This window comes from Pantherophis guttatus, chromosome 3 (genome assembly GCF_059756535.1).
Source record: "Pantherophis guttatus breed Tessera chromosome 3, ASM5975653v1, whole genome shotgun sequence".
In the NCBI taxonomy this organism is placed as follows: Eukaryota; Metazoa; Chordata; class Lepidosauria; order Squamata; family Colubridae; genus Pantherophis; species Pantherophis guttatus.
This window is the reverse complement of record NC_142065.1, coordinates 159673389-159698727: the sequence shown is the minus strand read 5'-3', so window position 1 is coordinate 159698727 and position 25339 is coordinate 159673389. Positions and strand designations below refer to the sequence as shown.

Genomic DNA, 25339 nt, shown 5'->3' with positions numbered 1-25339 from the left:
TGGATTAAAAGACCTCCAAGATCCTTTTCAACTTGTTAATAGGATATGGACTTACTTCCTCAGTAAAATTATTGAGAATGTTGCCTCATCTACAATGTGCCATAGTTACTTGATGCTATGCTAACAGGTTCATCTCACAAATATTTCTCCTGTGGTACATGCATCTGTCGTCCCAGCCTTTTACTAGTGACAAGCAGAATGATCAAGGTGACAGTCTTACACAAACTACATTGCTGAATTATGTGAACATCTGCCTATGTTCATAACTCTGGTTAGATAATTTCCAGGCCCCCAGGCCCCTTCTACACCACATTATTTGTATTTCAACCTTATCCAAACCAATGTCCTCCAAACGTGTAAGGTTGACCACTCTTAGTATACCCAGATACCATAGTTACTGAACATGCCATCTGGAAAGCTATAAAATGGACTTTGAATAGGAAGGAATCCATTAGGAAAAGAACACTTAATTTCTTTTGTTCACAGATAGAAACAGTGCCATCAAACAAACCAAGATACCGTGTTTCCCCCAAAATAAGACTGGGTCTTATATTAATTTTTGCTCCAAAAGACAAATTATGGCTTATTTTCCAGTTAGGTCTTATTTTGGGGTAAATACAGTACTAAATGTCTCTGTATTCTGATGATCTTAACTGGAGCTTATTTTTGGGGTAGGGTTTATATTACAAGCATCCTGAAAAACCATGCTAGGCCTTATTTTCCAGTTGGGTCTTATTTTTGGGAAAACAGGGTAGTAACTGCAATAGCCCTGTCCCTTTTATATGTTAAACACATACAAAAGAAAAGGTGGGGCCTTGATTACAGTCAGAGTCACCATTTTGCCTTTGTTTGTCCCCTGATTCCACAGATACCAACAAGTTGAATTCAGATACAATGTGAAGGTTTTTAATCTGCAGGGAAATATAAATTAACTCTTAACAAATACAGTTCACAATCACTGACCTTCATGTTTTTTTCTTTAAGTATATTTTTCTCCGTATAACATCGAATAGAAAGAGATATTATAACGAATCCAATTTCTTTGATTTCTTCCCCCCACCGTATAAACCTGAAGACAAAGCCCTTTATTCCTTACCACATTTTGATAGCTCTACCTTTAAAATAGCAATTAGTGAAGAAAAATTTAAAAACCATGTCTAGCAAAGAAATGTACCAGTGATACAATAACATCATTAGAAAGATACAGTTTGTATATGAAATTAGGATGAGATTATACATCTGCCTATTTTGCTAGACCTAATTCTGTTGAGAAACCAACAGACAGCAGACTGCTGTTAAAGTAGCACTTAGCTGCCAGCTGCCTGCAATTACTGCGAGTTCAATTCTCACCACGCTCAAGGTTGATTCAGCCTTCCATCCTTTAGAGGCAGGTAAAATGAGGACCCGGTTTGTGGGGGCAATAAGATGACTTTGTATAAAATAGAACACTGTTCAGGGGGGTCCGAAAGCCCTACTAAGCAGGTATATGCAAAAGTATGAAGGCTATTGCTTAATGCATTGTAAGCCGCCCTGAGTCTCCGGAGAAGGGCGGCATATAAATCGAACTAATAAATAAATAAATAAATTGGAAGGGTGCTCAGACCTATCCATGTATAGCACAGTCAATGCAGAAAAATTAAAGGAACCTTAAAGATCATCCAGTTGAATCTCTTGCCCAAGTCAAAAATATGCATGATCTTCCAGAATTAAGACTTGTCCTATAATTTGGTAAATGTTCCAGTTTAAGTGGATTTAGGAAGCAATCGAGGCATTTCTGGAAAATGGATGCTAGAAATAAATCATACAAAATAGCTGCTGTTTTCACGGCCTTTATAAAATTCCCAGAAGAAGGTAACATATTGCATTATATGCATTATAACCAAGCATAGTAAGGTAAAACTAAATGGAATTCTTAACAACAAACTAAAAGAGAGAGAGAGAGACAGAGAATCTGGCAAAATAATGGACATATCAATCTACAAAATAAAATATTTTATTGGCAACCAATTAAAATTTATCTGCACTCTCTGATGCTCATACCCAACAATAAGTCCTCTAATTTAGTTAGACAAACCTCTATTCAATCTAACAATTGGACATTCTCCCCCAAGCAGTAAGTAGAAAGGAAAGGACAAATAGTTTTGATCAAAATATTGAATGGATTTCCTGAAAGGGACTTTTCAAATTAGAGCAAAAGTGGGCAGTGGGGAGCATGAAATTAGTCTCAGGGCTGCAATAAATGAGATTTAGTATTGTCTATCCATCAAGTTCCTATATTAGGTTTGCAACAATATACTTGTTTTATATAGGAGAATTTTGTGATAAGGGAACACATTCTAGCATTAAAGTTTTATCTTCTTTGTGCCAACTGATGAACAGCTAATGAACTGTAATGAAAAAGAAGTTCAAACTTGCCAAAACAACCCCTTGTTGTTTAAGGAGCACTTACTTCAATTGACCTAAAAGCTTGTGGCTCACTTGTGTCATTTTGGCTAGCTTTTGGTAGTAATATTTTGATGCTTTTTTTCCCCTACCACATGTTAGCCCCACAACTATATTAACATCCCCTTTTTTCTGCTTACATCTACTGTTTTTATTTCCATTATTTGTGAAAAGCCCTTGTGCAGTGCAGCTTGCACATTAAAGTCATCCTATTTGGGCTTTCTAGAATGGATTTTAATAATAAACATAATAATTTATTAAAACTCTATGCTCCCCAACTCCCTATATTATATCTCTGAGTGCAACTCCGCCCCCCCCCCCAATCCAGTCCAAGAAACCTTAGTGTTTAACAGCATTCATATATATAGACATACACTGGAATCAGAACCGGAGCCAATCACATATATATAGTATATTCATTAAAAAATATAACAGATTAAAATTAAAGCAGACTGGCCCACTGCATCCACTGGGGCAGAGGTTGCAGCACAATGCTACAACACAAGCTCGTCAATGCCCACACATACTTTGTTTTAGCAGTCCAAATATAATTCCCATGTAGACTTATGCAAGATGCTTGCCTTCCTGCCCACAGAGAAAGCATTTTGAGCCACCGTACAGCAGCTGGCATCACTGAGCTGCTTTTAGTTTAGCAGTTCAATCCAGATCTAACTAAAGGACAGCCAAAAATCCATCTTTCTTAAACAAAGCGAAGAGCCTGAGCTTTTGGCAAGAGAGCAACTCTGCTTTTACATATTTTTGGATTTTATAAAAGAACCTCTTAGCAGATGGTTTCCATTACGTGGAACATTTCTGAGCAGCTGCTGCACAATACAACTCTATGAAAAGTCTTTGTCAAATGACCACAAAGGCAGCATATGCTGGGTCCGTGGTTGCCCTGATCTCCTGCATACTTAGTCAGAAAAACATTGGATCACGTACAAATTGTACAGGATAAGAAACCTGGCCCACTCCGGACTTTTTGCTCTGTAACTCTCATAAGCTTTTGTAGTTGTCTGGAGTGACTGGAAAGCATACAAATCAACCCCAAATTTCTAGAAGACACCAGGTTCCTACTTCTGAATTACACGGATCAGTTATTAGCACATCCAATTCTTAAAGTTAATGCTGTGAAGCTGCACTTCAAAATGCTTTGAAACTGAACAAAAAAACTGCTTTCCAAATGCTGTAGGAGTGCTATCCAAGTTTCAAACTGCTTACTCACTCTGGGGAAATAGCAGGATTATTTTGAAGGGAAAAAAAGCACCGAGTTATTTTGCAAATCATGAACTCTGGAACAGATTTTATAAACATGTTCTGCATAGTAACAAGCTTTCAATTCTCTGAAGGTACAATCCCTTTCTATCAGCAGACTTAAAAGTGCAAGAAAATAGCCCAGGTTTTATATTTTCAATCAGATTCAGAATTTTTTTAATCATCAGAACTTAAAAGGAAGGCCTTGGAATTTAAAGCCTGTTCTAAAGGCGTCTCTGTCAAACTTAAGTAAGGTGCTGGGTGTGAACAAAGCAACCTGGAAAACTGAGATTTGCCTTGAGGACAACAAGCAGATCTATTTTACTTATATTTGGTAATAGGAGGGTAAGAGAACTGGAGAAGACAATTTTGGCAGGAGGAGACAACATTTTTCTGAGACATCTGTGCACATTAATGCACTAACCCATTTCTTTGTAGTATCTGTCATTCTTCATTGCTGAAAGAAAACCCTCAGGGAGACGAAAAGCTTCCCGCTCCCTCCCCTCCCATACAAGACAAGCAACAGACAAGATATGGGCACTGAAACTACATCAATAGTTTCATCAGGCTAGAGGCACAGTTTTAACATAATGACGCAACACTGGGAAAGACCTACTTTCATCCAGTTTAGAATGAAAGATCACAGAATGTTGTAGCGTGTTGGAAGATGAAACTGAACAAGGAGACGTGAAATAAAATGCCACAGCATTTAGATAGATCTCAGTAGTAGATCTACTCACCAGTAGTTCTCAGCCAGCTGTGTTACCCTCATAGCAGGTAGTGCTTGACTTATGACCACAACTGAGCCCAACATTTTTGTTGCTAAGTGAAACATTTGTTAGGTGAATTTTGCTCCATTTTACGGCCTTTCTTGCCATAGTTGTTAACTGAATCACTGTAGTCGTTAAATTAGTAATTATTAAGTGAATCTGTTTTCCCATTGTCAGGTGACAAAAAGTGATCACCTGATCCCAGGACACTACAACGTGAATCAGTTTCCAAGTGTCTGAATTTTGATGACATGACCATGGGGATGCTGCAACGTTGTAAGGGTGAAAAACGGTCATATGTCACTTTTTTCAGTGCCGTTGTAACTTCGAATGGTCACTAAATGAACTGTTGTAAGTTGAGGACTACCTATATATGGTAAAACTGGTTAATTGCTATGGTTTGTCTCTCTACGTGTCCCAAATAAGGAACAATTACCCAGTTATCATAGTCAATATTAGGGCTCCAAGCAATGGTTCTGGTTACTAGACAAAACTGAAAGCCAGTTTCAATATTGTACAAAATGAAATGAAGAGTCATAAAATTGCAGACAGTGTAAGGGTAGAAAAGAGGAACTGGAGGGATGGCGTGGAAAGAGAAATAAATGGGTGTCTTTGAGAATAATATTGAATGTGTGATTTGCATATCTCCTGACATTTACAAATTGTATTTTTCCCTAGAGAAAATGGAGGGAAAGATTAGGAAAACTCCCATCATGCTTTCTCTTTTAAAGGACAGAAAATAAGAATAGATGACTTGTTGAAAAAACAGAAATCAAGCCTTTTAAGTTAAAAAAAAAAACTTTTAGTGCAATTAAAAAAAAAAAAAACAGACCAAGCTCAGTGAATATGCAAAGTTTGAAGAACTGGTGAGATTACCCACCATCCACAATAAACTAGGATTTGAGTCAAAAGGGAAAAATGTTTAAGATGCCAAGCAATGGGGAAAAACAAAAGGAGACACCTTAACTTACTTTATAAATTAAAGTCACAGTATTAATGCTACAATCCTAAGCAGAATGACTAATTAAACCATTTTATCCATAACCATAAAATGCTTAATTGACATTAGATGCTTTGCTGATTTCTTTTTTAACAGCCTTTCTTCTCCATCAGGTTCCTAATTTTATTTTATTTTTTTAAAAATGCAATATAGTCAACCATACTTTTGAATAAAAGTTGAAGAATTTGAATTATACGCTTGTATCTTGATCCAGATATATAGAATTTCACTGGAATTACAGTAAAATATATATTGCACAGGTCTTGAATTCAGTGCCTTCGAAAAGGTTTAAGGACAAACAGGAACTGCTCGTCTTTGCTGCCTGCTATATAGAAGTATATAGTAGGTGCACTCCAAGTCTCTTCTCTTACAAATTGTCATCTTGCAGGATGAGCAAAGCATACCTTCTCCACCACAGTCCCTGATCTCAGGAACCAAAAATATAGACACTCCCACTCTCCTGGGGTTCTTGAAACCTGACTAATTCTGGGTCTGATATTAATGAATTTTGTGTGTGTGTGTGTGTGTGTGTGTGTGTGTGTGTGTGTGTGTGTTTGTCAGAGGTGGTATTCAGTAGGTTCTGACCAGTTCTGGAGAACTGGTAGCAGAAATTTTGAGTAGTTCAGAGAACCGGTAAATACCACCTTTGACTGGCCCCGCCTCCATCTATTCTCTGCCTCCTGAGTCCCAGCTGATTGGAAGGAAATGGGGGTTTTGCAGTAACCTTCCCCTGGAGTGGGGAGGGAATTGAGATTTTACAGTATCACAGTATCAGTGGCACCTGCCTCCCGATAGACTAGCTAAAATGTTTTCTGGGCAGTCGGCAGATTGTTGGAAATGCGGATGGGAACATGGCACCTATTACCACCAGTGGTGGATGTGTCCGAGAGCAGTGATATTTTGGGGGAAAATAAAAAAATGGCTCAATGAGATCTTAATGTTAAAAATCAATTGGCGACCAGAGACATGCCTGCTCGGTTCTAAGCTGGAAAACATAAAAAGGGACTTATGGTATTTGGCACTACATATCATTACAGCGGTGAGACTGACATATGCTCAACTCTGGAAAAATCAAAATATCCCAACAGAGGAGGCTATTATAAAAAATTTTTTAGAATGTGTGGAAGCAGATATGCTAACTAAAAAATTAAAGGATAGAGAGCAAACACAAGTAGGTTTAGCTTGGGACAAATTTTATAAATGGTTAGAAAAGAGGAAACTATAACCCACATTAGATGAGGAATGGTATTTAATGAGAAATTTATATTATATAGGATAAGTGAGGTCGGATAGACCTAATTGATGTATTAAGGTATATAAGCTGTTCTGTCTTCTCCGGAATATAATTTAGAGTTATAGTACCGAATATTTGTTCATTAAGGTACTATATGGAAGTACGTATGTTTATTGTTGTATTGTTTTTTGTGTGTCACTTTATGTTGTGTTGTCTTTTCTTTTTAACTGAAATGTAAATAAAGATTTTTTTTTTAAAAAAAGATTTTACAGTATCCTTCCCCTGCCACGCCCATCAAGCCACGCCCACCAAGCCATGCCACGTCCACTAAGCTACGCCCACATAACTGGTAGTAAAAAAATTTGAATCCCACCACTAGTGGGTGGGTGTGTTGTGGTTTCTTGTTATTATTATGATTGTTTTAGTCCAGACTGTGTTCCTTTTTTTTTTGTTTTTCATTGCTTTTATCATTTTTGGTTTGATATGCCATCTGGAGTCTATCGGAGTTGAGTGCCTATAACAAATTTAAATATTTTTTTTAAACCAGCTGAATATAGCAATAGCAATAAGACTTGTGTACCATTTCACAGTGCTTTACAGCCCTCTCTAAGCAGTTTATAGAGTCAGCATATGGCCCCCAGCAATCTGGGTCTTCCTTTTACCCACCTCGGAAGGATGGAAAGCTGAATCAACCTTGAGCCAGTCAGGTTCAAACTCCTGGCAGCTGGCAGAATTAGCCTACAATACTGCATTCTAGCCACTGCACCACCATGGTTCTTTATCATATATCATAAACATTCTACAGTTAATACATAGATACTAAAGCAGATAACAGGAGATAAACAAGTAATTTCCCCCTTTCTGAGCAGGGGAATATAGCATGTCCGTTTGTAATAATCGGGGATGGAATTAACAGGACTGTTCTTGCTGTCAAGCCGTGTTTTAATGCTATAAAATGTGTGCAAAAAAAAAAAAGGCTTAAAGATCTGTGATAGAAGCCTTGTGCGATAAACGTTTTACGTTCTGTTATTTTATCAATCTGAAATGCTATTACCATTGAAGAGAGGAATGCATTTAAGAAATATTTTCTTTCAATGTCAGCTTGTGGGAGGGTTTTTTTTGCATCTTTCGATAAATTCATAGATTTTCGAAAAATCTATCTATTGGCCTATCTATAACTTCCACATCATTTTGGTCGAAGACAATGGAAAAAAACGGCAAGTCTTTTCTTTTTTCTTTTAATATTCTGAAAAGGCCTATGCTGTAAGAGACTCCACTACCCTGTTAGCCATATTGTTCACTTAAAAGCAAACACATAAATAAAAGACTGAGAAAGGTAGCTGCCACAGGAAAATTCTTTTGATGCTATCCTATTTGAATCCCAGAAGCAGAACTGTATTCAAATTCTGCCAACTTCAACCGTAAGAATTCCTCTCCCGAGAAACTTCACTGAAATTCTGTGACAGAGAAGGAACAGACTGCAGCAACTAAGTGTCACAGACGGTTAAGAGAAATCTGAGAGAGGAAAAAAAATCGGGACAAGATTTGTTTTGTTCTTATTCTGTATGTAGAATCAATTAGTGGTAATATAGAAGCTGGCTGCGTTTTCAAAAAAAACCCTTGTTTTTCAGATTGTTTTCCTATGCTTCCAGCATTCTAAAATGTCTTTTTACTAGAAGAGGAATGTCTGACCATATGCATTCTTGGTAAACCAATAACAAAACTCAGCTTAAAGGCATTAGCAGTCTTTGCAATCGAGAAGTAAACTCTTATGCTTCAAACCGTAATAGGATTTATCATTATGCCACATCATCATTTTTAATCACAGAACGGAGGGCCATGGGAAACATCATCCTAAAACACAGCCAGATAACCTTCTGAATTCCATTCCACTGAGACAGAGGCATGCTTTAAGAAACATAATTTTTTTCCCCATGTCAGCTTGTCGGGAGGGGTGATTCCCCCCTCCCCCCATCTTTGCTAAAGCTGCCAACAGGACCGCAGACACTTTGCCAAGATATTTGTACAGATGCGTGAGTATATCTGTAGCATCCAATTGTTACACTTACGTGTCTGGTAACCATAGAAGACAGCCTTAGCTGGCTGAGGTTTGAGTTGACAGCTTCTCGGTATCACTGGCGTGGTTAAGGACAAGCATAGCAGGCCAGTAAAACTAGCCCAAGGGAGACCGTGTTTGCCAAATGTGAAGTCTGTTTGGTGATAAAAGGAGTTGATCGGAGAAAACTAAGGCTGGATTCTGCTTCCCCCTCTACCCCAAATAACTAGCAGATGGTAGCAACATTTGGCAATTCTCCTGCTTAGCTAGGATTCATATTGGTACCCTAGAAATGAAATGAAAGCTCTTGTATCCTATTACCGCTCCCCTGAGCTATCTAGTACCCATCTGGAACAGAAAGTAAAGATTCACACAGCTTTATTTTCAAAGGCAGCAAAAGGGAAAGGACATTTTGTTTAAAGGAGGAGAGGCAAGGTTGGGTGAAAACATACCAGAGCAAGTATTTTGTTTTGTTTAAAATAATCTCTTTCTGCAAGTGTCACAGACTATACATACAACTTTTTTTTACAAGAATAAACCAGATTCTTATCTACAAATTGAAGAGCCCAGAGATCCTTAGTGCAAACTATTGCTGGCCTGCAGCTTTTAAATCAGTAAACTTTGGATACCCTAAATGGTCCATTAAAGTTGAACAGATATCCTCAATCTGCTTAATTTCCTCTGGAGGCATATTGTGCTGCCAAGCATGAATGCCCGCCGGAGAGATTTCTCCTTCATAAGGAAGATAGAAAAGACTGGTGGATGTAGCAAATAGTATTTGGTTTAAGCTGGCTGGAGCCAGAGGCATGCCAAGGAAGTCATAGATGGCCTCAGCCGTCTTCTGGGGAGAGTTGACAATATCTTCAAATCTGATCAGCTGGTAGTTTGCTGGCAGCAAACCCTTATTTACTCTCAGGGCGGCGGCTGTGTTGGCCAGCCATAAATGGGACATCACAGAGATAGCCTTTGAATCTGAGGCAGTGAGCTTCTCTCTCAGAGCTTCATATTCAAAGGCATAGCCTGAATTGGAGCCACATTTTTCTTCATGACTGTCTCCTTTAAATAGCTTAGTCAGGTGCTGTGGTACTTTCCTCAGAGAGTAAAGGCTAGGCTGGTTTTTGTACAACATTGAGTAGATCCAGGCACGCGGGTCTCGAACCACATAAAGCGCTCTCAGGGAAGGACCAATGACTTCCCGAAGAAAAGGTAACTTTAATGTCCAACTTCCACTACTCAGACTAAGGACGGGGCGGGCATTTGGGTAAGAGGCAAAGTGTTGCCTCAATTCCCGAATGTATTCAGCTTCTTTGTCTGAATTTCCTCGCAGGCGGTTTCTTTGCTCTACCATAGATTCCCTCTTCCTGGGCCGTCTCTTTCTGTCTCTGCTAATGGAAGAATGCTGCACCAACTTACTTCTGCTGGTTTCATGCAAATGGATATTTTGTAAATGAAGCTTTGTGTCTTTTACTAAGGAAAGCAGCCAGCCCTGGAGGATCCGAAAATGGCCACTCTGAACATCCGAAGCTTTCCATTCACAGGCATCAACAAATGAGTCAACCTCAAACTCGGTTTCAGGGATATCAAGGTAACCCGTTGGGATCTTGATATAGACAAAATCACTAGTGTTGTAAAAGAGCTGCTTCAGAATTTCTGCCCCTGAACTAGGGAGGGAAGTGATGATAACATTAGGCAAATTAGGATGTCCTTGGTCCTCCCTTTCACTTGGTTCCATATTTGTCATGCTGCTAGTCCACTTTGCGCAAATCAGCTGTGTGCAGGAGCTCCACACATCTACAAGTTCAATAAACCACAAGGTGATCACCAGGATTAAGACCCAGCGCAAAAGCTTACCAAAGGAAATGTAAAATCGCCAGTGAAAAGCCAATATGGCCAAGCTAATCCCCAAAATAAATCCTGCTATCACATTCACTTTAAAGCCAAAGGGGAAAATGGATTTTTGAATAAGTCCCTGCTTCCCTATCGTCTTAGTGCCTAGGCCAAACTGTGTAACCTTTCCTTGAGTGGTTACTGTGGCATAGCCACCAAATCCTAAATAATGGAACCTTGTCCACAGATTGAGATACTCTGTTACAACAGAGTAGATTATTTCTGTGTTGTTGATGTTTAGAGAAATCCGATACCCCGATTGGGCATCCTCAATAAACCTACAGCTAGAAACATTGACATAAGGCCCATGGAACACATAGGCAATTCTCGCAATATTACTCTTTGTAGAGAAAGTGACATTTACGAACTGAGTCCATCTCTTTTTGAACTCAGCTGCTTGCTCGGCCTCTTGTATCCTAGCAACAGGGCTACTCCCATGATGGTCAAACCAAAACATTTTATAGTGAGCATCCCAAACATCCATCATGGCTCCATTATATTTGTTCATAAATTTGTATGGGACATACTTGAAGTCAATATCAAGGTTATGAAAGAAGGCACTGATGGCATCAATAGGAGAGTCCTCTTCCTTTTCCACGTGGTCCACGACAAGTAAAGTCTGAGGATTGAGTAGAAGCAATGAGCGGTATACACTTTTCAGCTTCATGGCTGATGAATATGCAGAAGCTGCCTCGCCACTCACAAACATCATCTCCTCATGCTGAGAGGAGGCAATAATCTCCCCAGATGCATCCCCAACTTCATCCCCTGTCCACTTAAGCCACTGCATACATTCCCCGAGCTGACCTTCCCAAGGTTGATTGCATTGACTTGTAGGGGATGGAGCAAATACTAAAACATTGTTCAAGTGGCTAAGCTTAGGTCCATAAAGGGCCTCCGAAACGAACACCTGCCCATTTGGAGCAAAAGTAAAAGAGTTTTGATCAGGATGTTCGTGGCCCGGGTTGAAGCTACGCCAGCCATCAATCCAGGAATACGGCTGAAAGTGGACTATATCATAGACAGCACGGCCACCAAGCTTTCCAGACTTAAAGGAAACAAAGGTATTTGTCTGAGTGTTTGGTAACCCCGCTCCATATGTAACCACCCCCCAATTTGGAAACACATGCATTTTAGCCTTGCCATAGTCAGGTGGAGGTTGGGGAGTTAACTTAGGGTCATACCATATGTATTCTGTATGAAGGGTGCTCCACCGTTGGGCAGTGGATGGTACCATTGGGCCATCTTTGGGCCGGTGCTTTCTAATTTGCTGTGCAAGCCAATTGCCTACTCCATTCTTCAAGACAAACCTATCTAAGAAAACCAGTTGGCTTTCTGGACCATAAAACCAATTATAATTGGAATCAGCTATGCCTACAGTTCTCTGAAAGCCTGGCAAAAGGGTGGCATAATAAAACCAAAAGTGCATCTTAAGCCAGTGGTTTTCAAGATTGTTAATCCCAAAGTGGCGCTGGGCCAGGAAAATATACTGGGTGATGGATTTGGCCGTATAACTACCATAAGCTACACCTTCATCCAAGGAACCATCAACAATATGATTTAGCAGAAACATAGTTTTTTCCATCACATCTACTACAGCATGCTTCCAGGCATTTGCTTGGGACTCAATGCCTCCTCCAGTGACCAGAGCCCCAATGAGCAATGCCAACATATTTGTGGCTTGATGGTTGTGAAGAAGTTGCTTGCCCCAAGAGCGGATTTTGGAGTACTCGTACATTTCCTCGGTCACAGCCCATATCTTGGTAGAATATTTTTGCCTTCTAACATCATCCAATGAGGCATATAAAAAATCAAAAGCAGTGGCAAAGCCAGTTAAAGAATGCCCAAGGGGAACTTCATCGCCTGGGGCATTTTCCACCAGCCAGTCTTTATATCCTGCCATTCTGTCCATGTATTCGACAACAAAATCAAAGGCAGCTTTATCTTCAGGACTGAGGAAACAATAAAATGCAAGGGGAGGCAAATTGTTTCCATATATCTCATTCCACTTGGCAGCAAAATCAGCATGCTTGGGAGGAGGTAGATAGTAGGAGGGATTGGAGAGCATCGTAGACACCGCACTCCGGAGTGCTCTAAAGAGGTTGAGATGACTGGTGTGAGACTTTTGCCTCAGAGTTGGAATCTCTTCAGCACCAAAATATAAGTTTGGATATAGGATTGTTTTTTTCATCTTCTGATTTGCTCCCAAAGTTTCCATCCTCTGCTTCTCGTACTGATCCACGTCATCTGTAAAAGTCACCCAGTCAGAGTAATTGCTTACAGATTCTTCAAAAGTGGAGACTGCCAATATTACTAATGCTAGAAATATGGAATGTCCTGTAAACATTAGAGCCATGATCCATTAGGCAGATTCCTCACTACGGTTATACACCTCCGTTGGTGGGGTGGGTGGATGGGTGGAATGTTCAAATTTCAAGCACAAATCAACCTACCAGTGGGAAAATCTGCTTGAAAGTGCTTTACTGTACATAGGAAAAGGAAAACTTTTACTGGTACACACAGTTCTTGGATAAGGTCATTAGGCACAGCTCTATGTTGAATTGCAAGTACACTGACAGACATTGTATGGCTATACAGAAAAGTAAAGAGAATGCCATATCTCACTGATGTCCATGTATACTTGATACATTGGATCTGAAAAGGATATTGTATGTTTAGCAAGCCCTAAAGTGCAGGGTGTGTGTGTCATATCCAACTCATTACTTTGTTAATAATGGAATTATTCTTCCTCAAAATACAGTTAGTCATTCATGCCATTGAAAAAGAAAGCAAGAACATGACATATATCAAAACATTAGGAAACAAATGTTGTTTTGCAAAGAAAGGACCATACAGTGAATGAATTGTGTGCCTTCATTTTCATTTCTCATGTGGGTTGAAAATATCCATACGTTACTTTTTGTGGGTAGAAAGGTTTAGCAAAATATTTTTGTCAGCCAGAATTGTAGCAGCTCCAAAACTTAAGCAATGAAAGCTTTGCTTGATTTGAACTTCCTGGTAGAGGATGGTGGTTTTAATGCTCGGTTTCATGACTGCCATGTTCTCATCCATCTGTGCAACTGGCTCCTGTTCTGAAGGGTTTTTTTTTTTTACTACCTTGATGTCCTCATCACAAAATATATTTTAAAAAGGGTGCATAAAATACGAAACACCGATCACTTTTGCTTCCACTGCTTCTGTAGTCTTTTTTGTTTGTTTGGTCTGATGATCTTCTCTGCTTTAAAAAGAAAAATCAAAAATGTGTCATTAAAAACAAACTAATATCAACATATACATATTTTTTTTAAAAAAAAATGAAGACTTTTTAGCATTCTTACTCCAATCAAATTAGCATCAGAAATAAATAACGCGAGCTCTCTGAGTTTTTATTTCTAATGCTTTGCTTCTTCAGCCATTTCCTTCAAGGTGCTTGAGCATTCGGAATAGGTTGAAAACTTTTACCGGTGAATGAATCAATTCCATTTTTTAAAAAAATCAGTTAAGAGTCAGCCCCACCCGGAAGCCCCATCAACAATGCCACTTGTCAGTTACACCTATTTCCTTCTTTCCCTGCCAGCTGATGGAAGGACACCAGTTTGGACAACCAAGCCAACTTGAAGGGTGGCTGAGGACTTTGTGCTTTTGAAATATTGTCCCCGTACATACATACATACACACACACATATATATGTATGTATCCTTAATGCCCCCCCCACCCTCTTTTCACCTGTGGCCAGCCGAATGGCTGGTCACCAGAGGGCGCCAGGAACTAATTAACCAGACCAGACTGGCACACTTAGAACAAGTTTTCTTTGCCAACAGATGGAAATACTTAAAAGTCATCGCCAACAGGAGGTCCAGGCAGGAAATTCTTCTTAATAATAGTAGCAATTACGAAATAACGATGCTAATCAATGAAGATCTCCCCCTAACCCTGTTTAAAAAGTTGCAAAACCGCCGCCTTACCTTAAGGAGTCTTCCTCCGAAGGCGGAGGACAGAATAACGGAGGGAACCGGGGAAGAAAGAAAGGAGAAATATCCGGCGAAAGAAAGCTCTTGTTTTAAAAACTGTTTATTTTATTTTTATTTTCCTTTCCGCGGATCTGCCGCCCGGCGCTTTCTTCGGACTTCGCGCTCCCCGGCAAGGATCGGATAAGCCACTAGCTTCCTTTCGGCTCCTTCGCAGACTGTCCCGAAGCCCGGCTTGCGTCGACACGTGATGGATCCGCGTCGTGGTTGGTGTTTTTTTTTCCCTCCCCAAGATCGAGGAAAGAGTCGGATCCCGCCAAAGACGGTCCGAAAGTAGCCGAGCGGCCTTTTTTTAAAAAAATAATAATAAAATAAAATAAATAAAAATTTAAAAAGGCGGAAAAGCCGCGCAATATCCTCGAAGCGTAAAAGTGAAGGCGCCGAGAAAGAAATGACTTTTTCTCCTTTTGACCCCGATCCCGCCAAGGCGGGGGGCGGGGGGGAGAAGGACAAACGAAAATTAAAATCAAATAAAATCTCAGGCGGGAATTAATCGTTCAGAGTTTGATGCCAAATCGACTCCGGCAAAGAACGTGACTTTTTCCGCAGAGGCGAGCCAGGCAGAGCCGCTGTGGCCGCCGCCGCCGCCGCAGCTCCGGCTTCTGCCTGAAGCGACGGACTTTCCTCCGGCCGAGCCTTAGCCATGATCCTCCCGCTCTCTGTCTATCAATCGGTCCGCCTCCGTTGCAGCCAGTGGCGGCTCAACCGCTGCGGTCGGCGGGTTGAAAGCTACAGCGGCCAACGCCGGGCAGATGAAGAGCGGCAACCGCTTGCCTGGAGCCGGGCGGAGTCAAGGCGGGGCTGGCAGCGGTCTCTGCCCTCGCCGGCAGCTGCTGCTGCTCATTCTCTGCCTTTTTTCTTTCTTTCTTTTTTTTTGCAACGCCCGCCCGGTACCGAGCATGTGCGAAAGTCGCGGTTCCCCCCCCCTCTTCAACCTACCCCCCCTCCTCTTAACTACACCTGATCTTTGCGAGAAGCAAGTGGGACGGGTGGGGGGGGGGTTCTGGGATGGGGGGGGGACCTAGGTTGGAAGGAGCAGCGGGGGAGAAAACTGAAAGATGCGAGGAAAGTGTTGATGGAATGGAGGAATTCTCATGCGAGAATACAGACGACCGCTCTTGAAACGTGCCCAGGCTGAATAAGTGGGTGAGGTTCTAGGAAGAAAGTAAAAGTCAGCACTTTGTGGATTCTCAGATGATGTTATGATGATGATGATTATTATTTTTTAAGCGTAGGATCCGTTGGAAACCACCGGTTTCACAGACATGACGTCTAACAGCTCAAAATGAGCCATTGGGGGGGGGGAGTCTGAGGCTTTGTGGCACCACCTGGTCCTAAGATCCTGGATCTGAATCGAAGATGTAAAAACATCAACAATAACCATCGTTTTTATAAGGGACCCGGTTGAAAACACAGATCACTTGTCTGCATAGAAAAAGCCATCATAATCATATAATCATAATCAGCCGCCCAGAGTCCCTTGGGAGTTGGGCGGCATAGAAATGCGATAAAATAAATAAATAAATGTATTGACAGAAACTTTATGGCTGGATTCTTTAGTACTCCAGTGTGTCAAAGCCTCCTATCCCTAACCTCCACTGAATATTTATTATTTATTTATTTATTTATTTATTGGTTCGATTTATATGCCGCCCTTCTCCGGAGACTCAGGGCGGCTTACAATGTGTTAAGCACTAGGCTTCATACTTTTGTATATACCTGCTTAGTAGGGCTTTCGGCCCCCCCAAGTGGTGTTCTTTTTTATACAAAGTCAGCTTATTGCCCCCATAGTCAGGGTCCTCATTTTACCTATCTCGGAAGGATGGAAAGGCTGAGTCAACCTTGAGCCTGGTGAGATTTGAACTCACAGTAATTGCAGGCAGCTGGCAGCTAAGTGCTACTTAACAGCACTTTAGTCCGCTGTTCCACCAAGGCTCTTTTTTAGAAATTCTTCTACTGGGCATCTGGAAGTATTGGTTGAGTTACCATCACTGCATGTTTGATACAAAATTAAGTTCTACTTTTCTATCTTCTGAACCCAGTAACATAATCACGGGAAGCCCTAGACCACAGATGTCAAATTCATGGCATCACGTTGCCATCACGTGACATATTGTGACAATTTTCCCCTTCGCGGAGCTGGGGTGGAGGGGGGGTAGGCTGCCAGTTTGACACTCCTGCACCTGGACAAAGACAAACGTGCCGCCCCACATTCCTGATCCTTATTTTTCCTCAAAATCTACACTGACTGTAATATTTTTGTGACAGGGTTTCTGGACAATCATCCTTTTTGCTAAATTCAGTGCACTGCAGAGTTGTGATATTTGTGGGATAGTGCAACAAAAAACCTTAGCTGAAAAAAAATCAAGTCCCAGGTTTTCTAACAGTGTTGTAGAAGTGGTTTTCAAATTGTCTAGACTGAACTGTCTGGAAAGTTAAGGCTACTGTGAAATTGACTAGAGAATGAATCCTCTCTTAGATAAATTAATGGATGTAGTATAACTTAATCTTTATATACTCATGATAGATTTTGCTACAGCAATCCTGATCTAAATTGCAGAAACTTTAAAAAAATACATTGCTGACATTGAATGTGGAATAATAAGAATGATGCAATAGTACATTTTTGTTCTTGGACAACATAAAAATACAATTAAAAATCAGAATTGAAATAGCCACTGAAATATGTGGGGTTTTTTTTTTTCTGGGTTTCCAACTGGTCCCAAGGGATTAAAATTGTCTCATGTCTATTTTTCCCTAAGGGGATTGAAAATCTCATCCAAGTCCAGTTGCGTATTGTTATTGTCATCATCAGGCACTTGACTAACAAAACATCCAACTTTTCTCCATCCAAGTGTCCACTCCAGAATGGGTCTACATTTGAATGCCTTTCATATTTCATATATAGTTTCAGACTGATCCATTATCAAATAGTGAAACTACTTGAAATGCTAATACATTAGCATTAGATCCATAGTTTTGTTTCATAGAAATCCCCACCCCACAAATAATCAAAACTGTTGTTAATAGTGAATGAAGCCTCTGTTAAAGCCATAACACCATAATGGATCTGCTGTTGTAATAACTGATTCCATTCAGATGTTTTACCCAAACAGATTCCAGACAAATAGGTCTGAGAAATCCACAGCAGAAACGAGGTATTTTGGTTTTGTTTGTTTAATTGTACTTGGAGGAATACTGGTTCTAAGCCTGGAAGGCTGTTTCTTGTCTAATAGGAACTTATCAAGCTGTGATTGATGTATTAGGCTAGTTCCATTTCAAAGCCATCTGAACTGCAGGACAGCATTACTATATCTTGTGGCTGATTTCCATAAATTCATTATATTCATAATGGAGCTATATGTCATTTTATGAATGGGAAAATTAATAAACCTAGCAGAATATGTTAGCAATTAGGCTCTGGTAGTGTTAATGTTCTTATCGAAAGTTATTATGATGTATGTGATAGTGTTTGAGCTATCTACATACATACTGTATTTATATCTACATCTACGTATTTATTTTACTTTTTACCATCTTTTATTATCTTAATTTTTTTTCAAAGCTTTGCAAGCACTCCGAGAACTCCTTTATAATCAATCAATCAATCAATCAATCAATTAATAAAAGCCACGGCCATACATGAGGGCTGTTTGCAAAGGATGACTGGGGTGCTATAAACTCCAAGAGGAGGGCTTCCTTCATAGAATGCGGGATGAAAAGCAAAATGACAGACCCCCCCCCCAATTGACAATATTAGCCTTACTCTGATCAAGGCTATAATTAGTCAAGAAACCAATTGAATAGAATGGCATATTTCCTTGCCCATCCCTGATAAGACAAGCATTGTACTCTGATTCTGAATTATCTTCAGGGTTGCTCATTTGTAGATTCCAAAATCAATAAAACTGTGAAGAAGTTTGGAAATAATGAAAGCCATCAATAAGGAAAGCTAACAATAGTGTTGGGTATTACAAATCATTTTTATATTTTTAATATCTGCTTTAATATCTGTTTCTCCCCAATGAGATGTCTTGAAATCCATTGGCATACCAATGCCACCAGCATGGGATCGAGAATGGAGGTCTTTGGGTTGAAGAAAATCACTTTCAAGTACTTCCAGAATCAAAGGAATAAATTGCCAGTTGCTCAGCAAAAATACCATCACTGTCATGTCTTGCTTTTGAATTTTCTGGGTACATCTGATCAGACGCTAAATGACTCACTGTGTTGGACAACTCAGATGTCTGTCTGATCTTGAAAGAACCTTTTTATATTTCGCCTCTCCTAAATAGGACAAGGGCAATGGAATATGTTTTCCTTTGAGAATGGGAGTATGACACATATGGTGTCAGCATAGGGCAGATCAGAATGGAATTTTTGTGAAATAAGCTATGGGTTTGAACCATTTAAAAAACAATTCTCTAAATGCTTTGCTTTAATCCCCTAGTTTACTCATAGGATCCTCTCTGTAAATGTCTGTTCTTAATTTATTCTGTTGCACACACCATGGGATGAAATGTGTCACTTGGTCAATGACACAAAGATGCTGTGCTGTTAGAGATTTGCATTTGATCTCTAAATAAGCAACATGGAATTGTATAATATGCTACGTAATGCCTCCTGGGTGGTACAGATTAAATTTATAATTGGTCAATCATATTTCATATTTCAGTGGACGTTATTATTCATAATAACAGTCAATTTTACCTTCACCCAGGTGCTGCAATAGTTTATGTGGTAATTTAGATCAACTAACATAAACTGGCAGTTTAGCCTTATTGCTTAGGATCACAAGAAGAAAGACAGGAAGGAATAATATTCAAGTTAAAAAGAGGATTTCAAAGCAATCACAGGAGTACATAATATTAACAAAATACTTTTAAATTAAGAGAAACAGATTTATGAATTTATGACTTGGTAAGTGTGCAGCAATAGTAATCATCCAGTACATCTAAAAACAAATTGAGCAGGAGTAATATTACAACATGATTTTCAGCTTTTAAGATATCAACTATCTTATATCTACAAAGAAAAACTTTTCAAACTGCATAGAACAGCGGTCACCAACTGGTGGTCCGTGAACCACTGGTGGTCCATGAGAAAATTTTGGTGGTCCGCAGAAAAATTATTTGCATTTTTTATATTGTATTAGATCAAGGGTCCTCAAACTACAACCCCTGGTTGATACTTGCAATGAATGCTTGTGTTGCTGCAGAAAGTTTCCCCCTTTGAGATCTTTTTTGCAGGTCGGAGGGGGGCAGAAATTCTGCTGGTGCGGGGCTTTGGGCGAAGGCTGCAGGGAAGTGCTGCTGGTGGCAAAGAGTTGGAGGCCTCATTCCAGTGGGACTGCATCATGGCCTGGAACTGGCTGACTATCTCAGCCCACTGAGCCTCCAGGTGCCAGTACCTGGCCTTGCACTCCCGCAGGTCTTCCCTTTGCTTGGAAAGCCTATGCTCGTAGTCGTCAGTGAAGTGCTTCTGCTGAGCCTCCTTCTTGGTCAGATCCAATTTGAACTGAGCCAGCTGTTTTGCCAATTCTTTCTCGTGGTGGCTCCTTAGCTTCAACAACTGCTTCCTGTTGGGGCCCTAAGGAGCCTGGGCGAGCAGGCTTTTAAAAAAAACAACAATGCTCTTTTTGGAAGGAATACATTGCGATATTCATAGCTTCCCACACTTTAACTTCCCAACAACTTTAACTTTGAGGTAGTCAGGATTGAGGGAGAATGATCAATTCAAAGCTATGGAGAAACAACACAGCACTTCTTTATCTTATCTTCTTATCTTTATATTCATTCCAGGCATGAAAAGTGTAATAAAGTGTTGGACAAATTCTGCATCCATTCTATTGTAGTTGCAGAAATTTTTTAAAAAGCAGCAATGTGATGGAAGAATGTTATCACATAGCAATACAGTGCTCTAAATAATGGTGTGAAATGCTCCCGGTTCGGACCAGCTTGGGCTAGTAGGTAGCGATGGCGGCGGGCAGTTCGGAGAACCGGTAGCAAAAATCCCTCCCACCCCCACCCCGAGCCTCCAGCTTGCTTGCCTTCACACGCCTGCCTTGCTTCGCTTGCTGTTATCCGTGCAATCCATTGCATCAGCAAGCAACTGAATCTCCCTGCCTGCAATCAAGCTCATCGGTGACCAGCTCTATCTGTCTGCCTGCCTGCCTGTAAGTTTTCTTCCCCTTTGGGAGCTTAAAAAAAAATAGTTAATTGGGGTTTTTTTTAGTTGTTCTTTTTTTAGACCTAGCCATTTAAAGTTAAGGAAGTTTTAAATTTAGCTGCTTTTATATAAAAATAAAATAAAATAAAATAATATTTGTGCAGCTTTCTGAAATTTTGTGTTTCTCTAGTGTTTCACTCTAACTACACAAACACACAAAATCTCACAAAGCTGTATGTGGAATTTTGTGTGTGTAAAGTGTGAAAGTTGATTTTTTGGGCTTTTTGTGGCTGTGTGAGGTTCCTGCTTGTTGCAGGGGCCATTGTGGGTCTAGCACAGCTGCTTTTACATTGTGGGTGAGCCAGTTGTGTTGTGTGTGTGTAAAGTGTGAAAGTTTTTTGGGGCTTTTTGTGCCTGTGTGAGGATCCTGCTTGTTACAGGGGCCATTGTGGGTCTAGCACAGCTGCTTTTACATTGTGGGCGAGCCAGTTGTGTTGTGTTGTGTGTGTGTAAAGTGTGAAAGTTTTTTGGGGCTTTTTGTGCCTGTGTGAGGTTCCTGCTTGTTGCAGGGGCCATTTTGGGTCTAGTACAGCTGCTTTTACATTGTGGGTGAGCCTGTTGTGTTGTGTTGTGTTTTGTAGGTTAAAAAAGGGCAAAGAAGTGACGTCGACTTGGCCACGCCCACCTGACCACCAAGCCACGCCCACCCAGTCACCTGACCACCAAGCCACGCCCACTAATTAAGCCATGCCCACAGAACCGGTAGCGAAAATTTTTAGATTTCACCCCTGCCATAAACAATCCAATAATGACTATTCCAAAAGAAATACTTGGGGGGGGGAGTTGACTTTGAAGTATTTTATGAAATGCATAGTGAGGATGTCTGGAAATGAAATGACACTTGATATAAACTTTGGAATTACATGTTTTTATATGAAATTTTCCAGTGCTATTTTTTTCAAGCTTATTAAGACAAAGATGCAATTCAGTAAAGTTCACTTTTGTCTTTTAAAAGAAGTATATGTAAAATCCACTGGGGAAAATACCACCCCAAAAAAGAAATCTTCAGCACAGTAGATCTTTCCTCCAGGAGATCTTGGCTTTTTACATTGCATTCATTTCTTCTTTTTTTGATGTTTTTATATCAGCCTTGTGATATACAGAACGGACTTGTGATATACACATCACAAAAGGCAGAGAATAGATTTGAACTCTTCAAATCTACTTGAATCATGACACTCTGCTGCCTTTGAAATAAATAAATAAATAAATAAATAAATAAATAAATAAATAAATAAATAAATAAATAAATAAATAAATTTATTTCTATACCGCCCTTCTCCCGAAGGACTCAAAGCAGTGTACAGCCTATTAAAAGCACAAAGACAGACATCAATTAAAAATAATTAAAATTATTAAATAATTTCGGGTCATATTTAAAACCCCAAAAATTTAAAACACCCAATTTAAAATCATTACATTGATAGCCCGGCCTGGCGGAACAGCAGGGTCTTGAGGGCACAGCAAAATACACGGAGGTCAGAGATCTTACGCATTTCTGGGGGCAGTTCATTCCACACGGCAGGGGCTCCCACAGAGAAGGCCCTCCCCCTGGGTGTCGCCAGCCGACATAACTTGGCCGATGGCACCCTGAGGAGACCCTCTCTGTGGGAGCGGACTGGCCAGTGGGAGACTGTTGGTGGCAGAAGTCGGTCTCGAAGGTACCCGGGTCCTATGCCATGGAGTGCTTTAAAGGTGGTAACCAACACCTTGAATCGCACCCGGAAGACCACTGGGAACCAGTGCAGCTCGTGCAGGAGGGGTGTCACGTGGGCACAATGGGTTGCGCCCATAACCACCCGCACGGCCGCATTCTGGACCACTTGGAGCCTCCGAGTGCTCTTCAAGGGGAGTCCCATGTAGAGAGCATTACAGTAGTCCAGCCGGGAGGTGACAAGAGCATGAGTGACCATGCACAAGGCATCCTGGTCCAGAAAGGGCTGCAACTGGTGAATCAGGCGAACCTGATAAAAAGCCCCCCTGGCCAGGGCCGTCGTATGCTCTTCTAAAGACAGCCGTGCGTCCAGGAGAACACCCAGATTGTGAGCCGTCTCTGTGGGGGGCAGAGATTCACCTCCAATAGTCAGCGATGGCACCAGCTGACTATATCGGGACACCGGAAGCCACAGCCACTTGGTCTTGGAAGGGTTGAGTCTGAGCCTATTTCTCCCCATCCAGACCCGCACGGCCTCCAGGCAGCGAGACATCACATCAAGGGCATCGTTGGGGTGGTCTGGGGTGGAGATGTACAGCTGAGTATCATCAGCGTCCTGATGGACTCTCACCCCAAAACCATGGATGATCTCACCCAGCGGCTTCACATAAATGTTGAACAGAAGGGGCGAGAGGACCCACCCCATGCAAGGTGCCTTGAGGTCGACCTCTGCCCCCCTGCCAACACAAACTGCAAAAGGTCAGAGAGGAAGGAGGAGAACCACCGCAGAATGGTTCCCCCTATTCCTAACCCCCTCAACCGTTGCAGCGTGATACCATGGTCGATGGTATCAAAAGCCGCTGAGATCTAATAGGACCAGGACAGAGGAGCAACCCCTGTCCCGAGCCCTCCAGAGATCATCCACCAACGTGACCAATGCCGTTTCTGTGCTGTACCCCTGTCTGAAGCCCGACTGGTACAGGTCCAGATAGATAGCTTCATCCAGGTGCCAGGGAAGCTGTCGTGCCACCACACTCTCAACAACCTTCACCATAAAACGAAGGTTGGAGACCGGACAGTAGTTAGCTAATTCAGCCGGGTCCAGGGAAGGCTTCTTGAGGAGGGGCCTCACCACTGCCTCTTTCAAGGTGGCGGAAAAGGCACCCTCACTCAGAGAAGCACTTATAATCCCCTGGAGCCATCCTCGTGTAACCTCCCGGGAGGCCAGTACCAACCAGATGGGACATGGGTCCAAAAAACATGTGGCGGCACTAATCTTACCCAGAATCCTGTCCACATCCTCGGGAGCCACAGGATCAAACTCCTCCCAGATAATATTCTCAAGACCTACCCTCGTCTCCTCCCCTGGACTCATCCAGTCGGAGTCCAAGCCTTCCCGAATCCGAGCGATTTTATCATGCAGGAATTGCACAAAATCCTCAGCTCAACCCTGCAAGGGATCTTCCCGCACTCCCCCCCCCCAAAGAAGGGAGTGGGTCACCATAAACAGAGCAGCTGGGCGGTTCTCTGCAGATGCGATAAGAGTGGAAAAATGGTTAGATTTTGCCGCTTTTATCGCCACTAGGTAGGTCTTTATATAAGACCTCACCAGTGTCTGGTCAGAATCGGATTGACTAGTCCTCCAGATGCTCTCTAGGCATCTTTTCTGATGCTTCATCTCTCTCAACTCCTCAGAGAACCAAGGAGCCAATTGAGATCGGCATCGGGTCAGAGGCCGCAAAGGCACGACGTGGTCCAAAGCTCCGGCGGCCGCACTCTCCCTATAAATAAATAAATTAGGACTTAAGGAGAGGAACATTATCCATGCAAAGGGTCTTCAACCGATGTTATCTCCATTGGTGATTTATTCAGAAGGCTCCAGACTAATAATATCTTCCTACGTTTTTTTAAGTGATTTATTGAAGCATCCTGGGAAATTGTGCTGTGCTATAAAAAAAATCTAAATATTTCTCTAGAGATGCTTTGCCTAAAAACCAATTTGTTTTCCCACAATTGGCACTACAGGACAAGATGTCTTTGCAGTCAGAACAACCTTTAAGATTAAACTATTTATTTTAATTCGCTTACTAGGAAATCCATGAAAACACACCTATAACTATTTCAACAGAACTAAGGTATTTCACAGTTCATTGTCTATTATATGGCAGGGAGTCTAGTTGGAGATTGTATTGACAAGACTTTGTGCCTCATAGAAAAAAATGCATTTATTTATTTATATGTACACACAAAAGTATGTGTCACAATGAATTGAGGTACTTTATATATAGTAAAGAAAATTACAAATATATACATTCCACAAAACATACGAAGTTTAAATTAAAGTTTTTCTCTAAACCCAATCACCCTTAGTCCTATGAAGCCTGTAAAATGAACCAATAACCCTGCCTTATATAAATTGAGATTAGGCTTGATTTGATTCATCGTGCCCTCACATCTCTAGGAACAGGAATTTAGCCAGATTGATGGCCAATATACAACAATTCAGTCTTCTGTAAAGATTTTGTGTGGGCTCACACTTTGCTCCATCCAGGCCCTCACAGTCTCAAAGCATTTTGTCATGACATTGACATTGGCCTGACTGGGGTGAAAATGTTCAACTGAATGTAGCAATACCACTTAGACTTACATACCACTTCACAGTGCTTTACAGCCTCTCTAAGCAATTTACAGAGTCAGCATACTGTCCCACAAAAATCTGGGTCCTCATTTTAATGACCTCGGAAGGATGGAAGGCTGAGTCAACTCTGAGCTGGTGAGAATCGAA

The 25339-nt window shown here is 41.1% G+C and overlaps 1 protein-coding gene across 2 annotated transcripts; it reads right to left on the bottom strand.

Moving 5' to 3' along the window:
• Window positions 1-9117: 9117 nt before the first annotated feature.
• Window positions 9118-15812, bottom strand: DSEL (dermatan sulfate epimerase like). 2 transcript variants are annotated; one of them, XM_034429383.3, is made up of 2 exons: window positions 14610-15812; window positions 9118-13881 (listed from the first exon to the last, which is right to left on the bottom strand). In XM_034429383.3, exon 2 carries the CDS (start codon window positions 12997-12999, stop codon window positions 9343-9345), a length of 3657 nt encoding a protein of 1218 aa, XP_034285274.2. In that variant the 5' UTR covers window positions 13000-13881; window positions 14610-15812; the 3' UTR covers window positions 9118-9342. The 2 variants fall into 2 exon arrangements, with proteins under 2 accessions (XP_034285274.2, XP_034285275.2); XM_034429384.3 differs by having other exon boundaries at window positions 9118-13878; window positions 14610-15584.
• Between the last annotated feature and the right edge of the window lie 9527 nt (window positions 15813-25339).

Coding starts and splice junctions, on each gene's coding strand:
- DSEL (XM_034429383.3), bottom strand. CDS start 12,999: ATGGCTCTAATGTTTACAGGACATTCCATATTTCTAGCATTAGTAATA.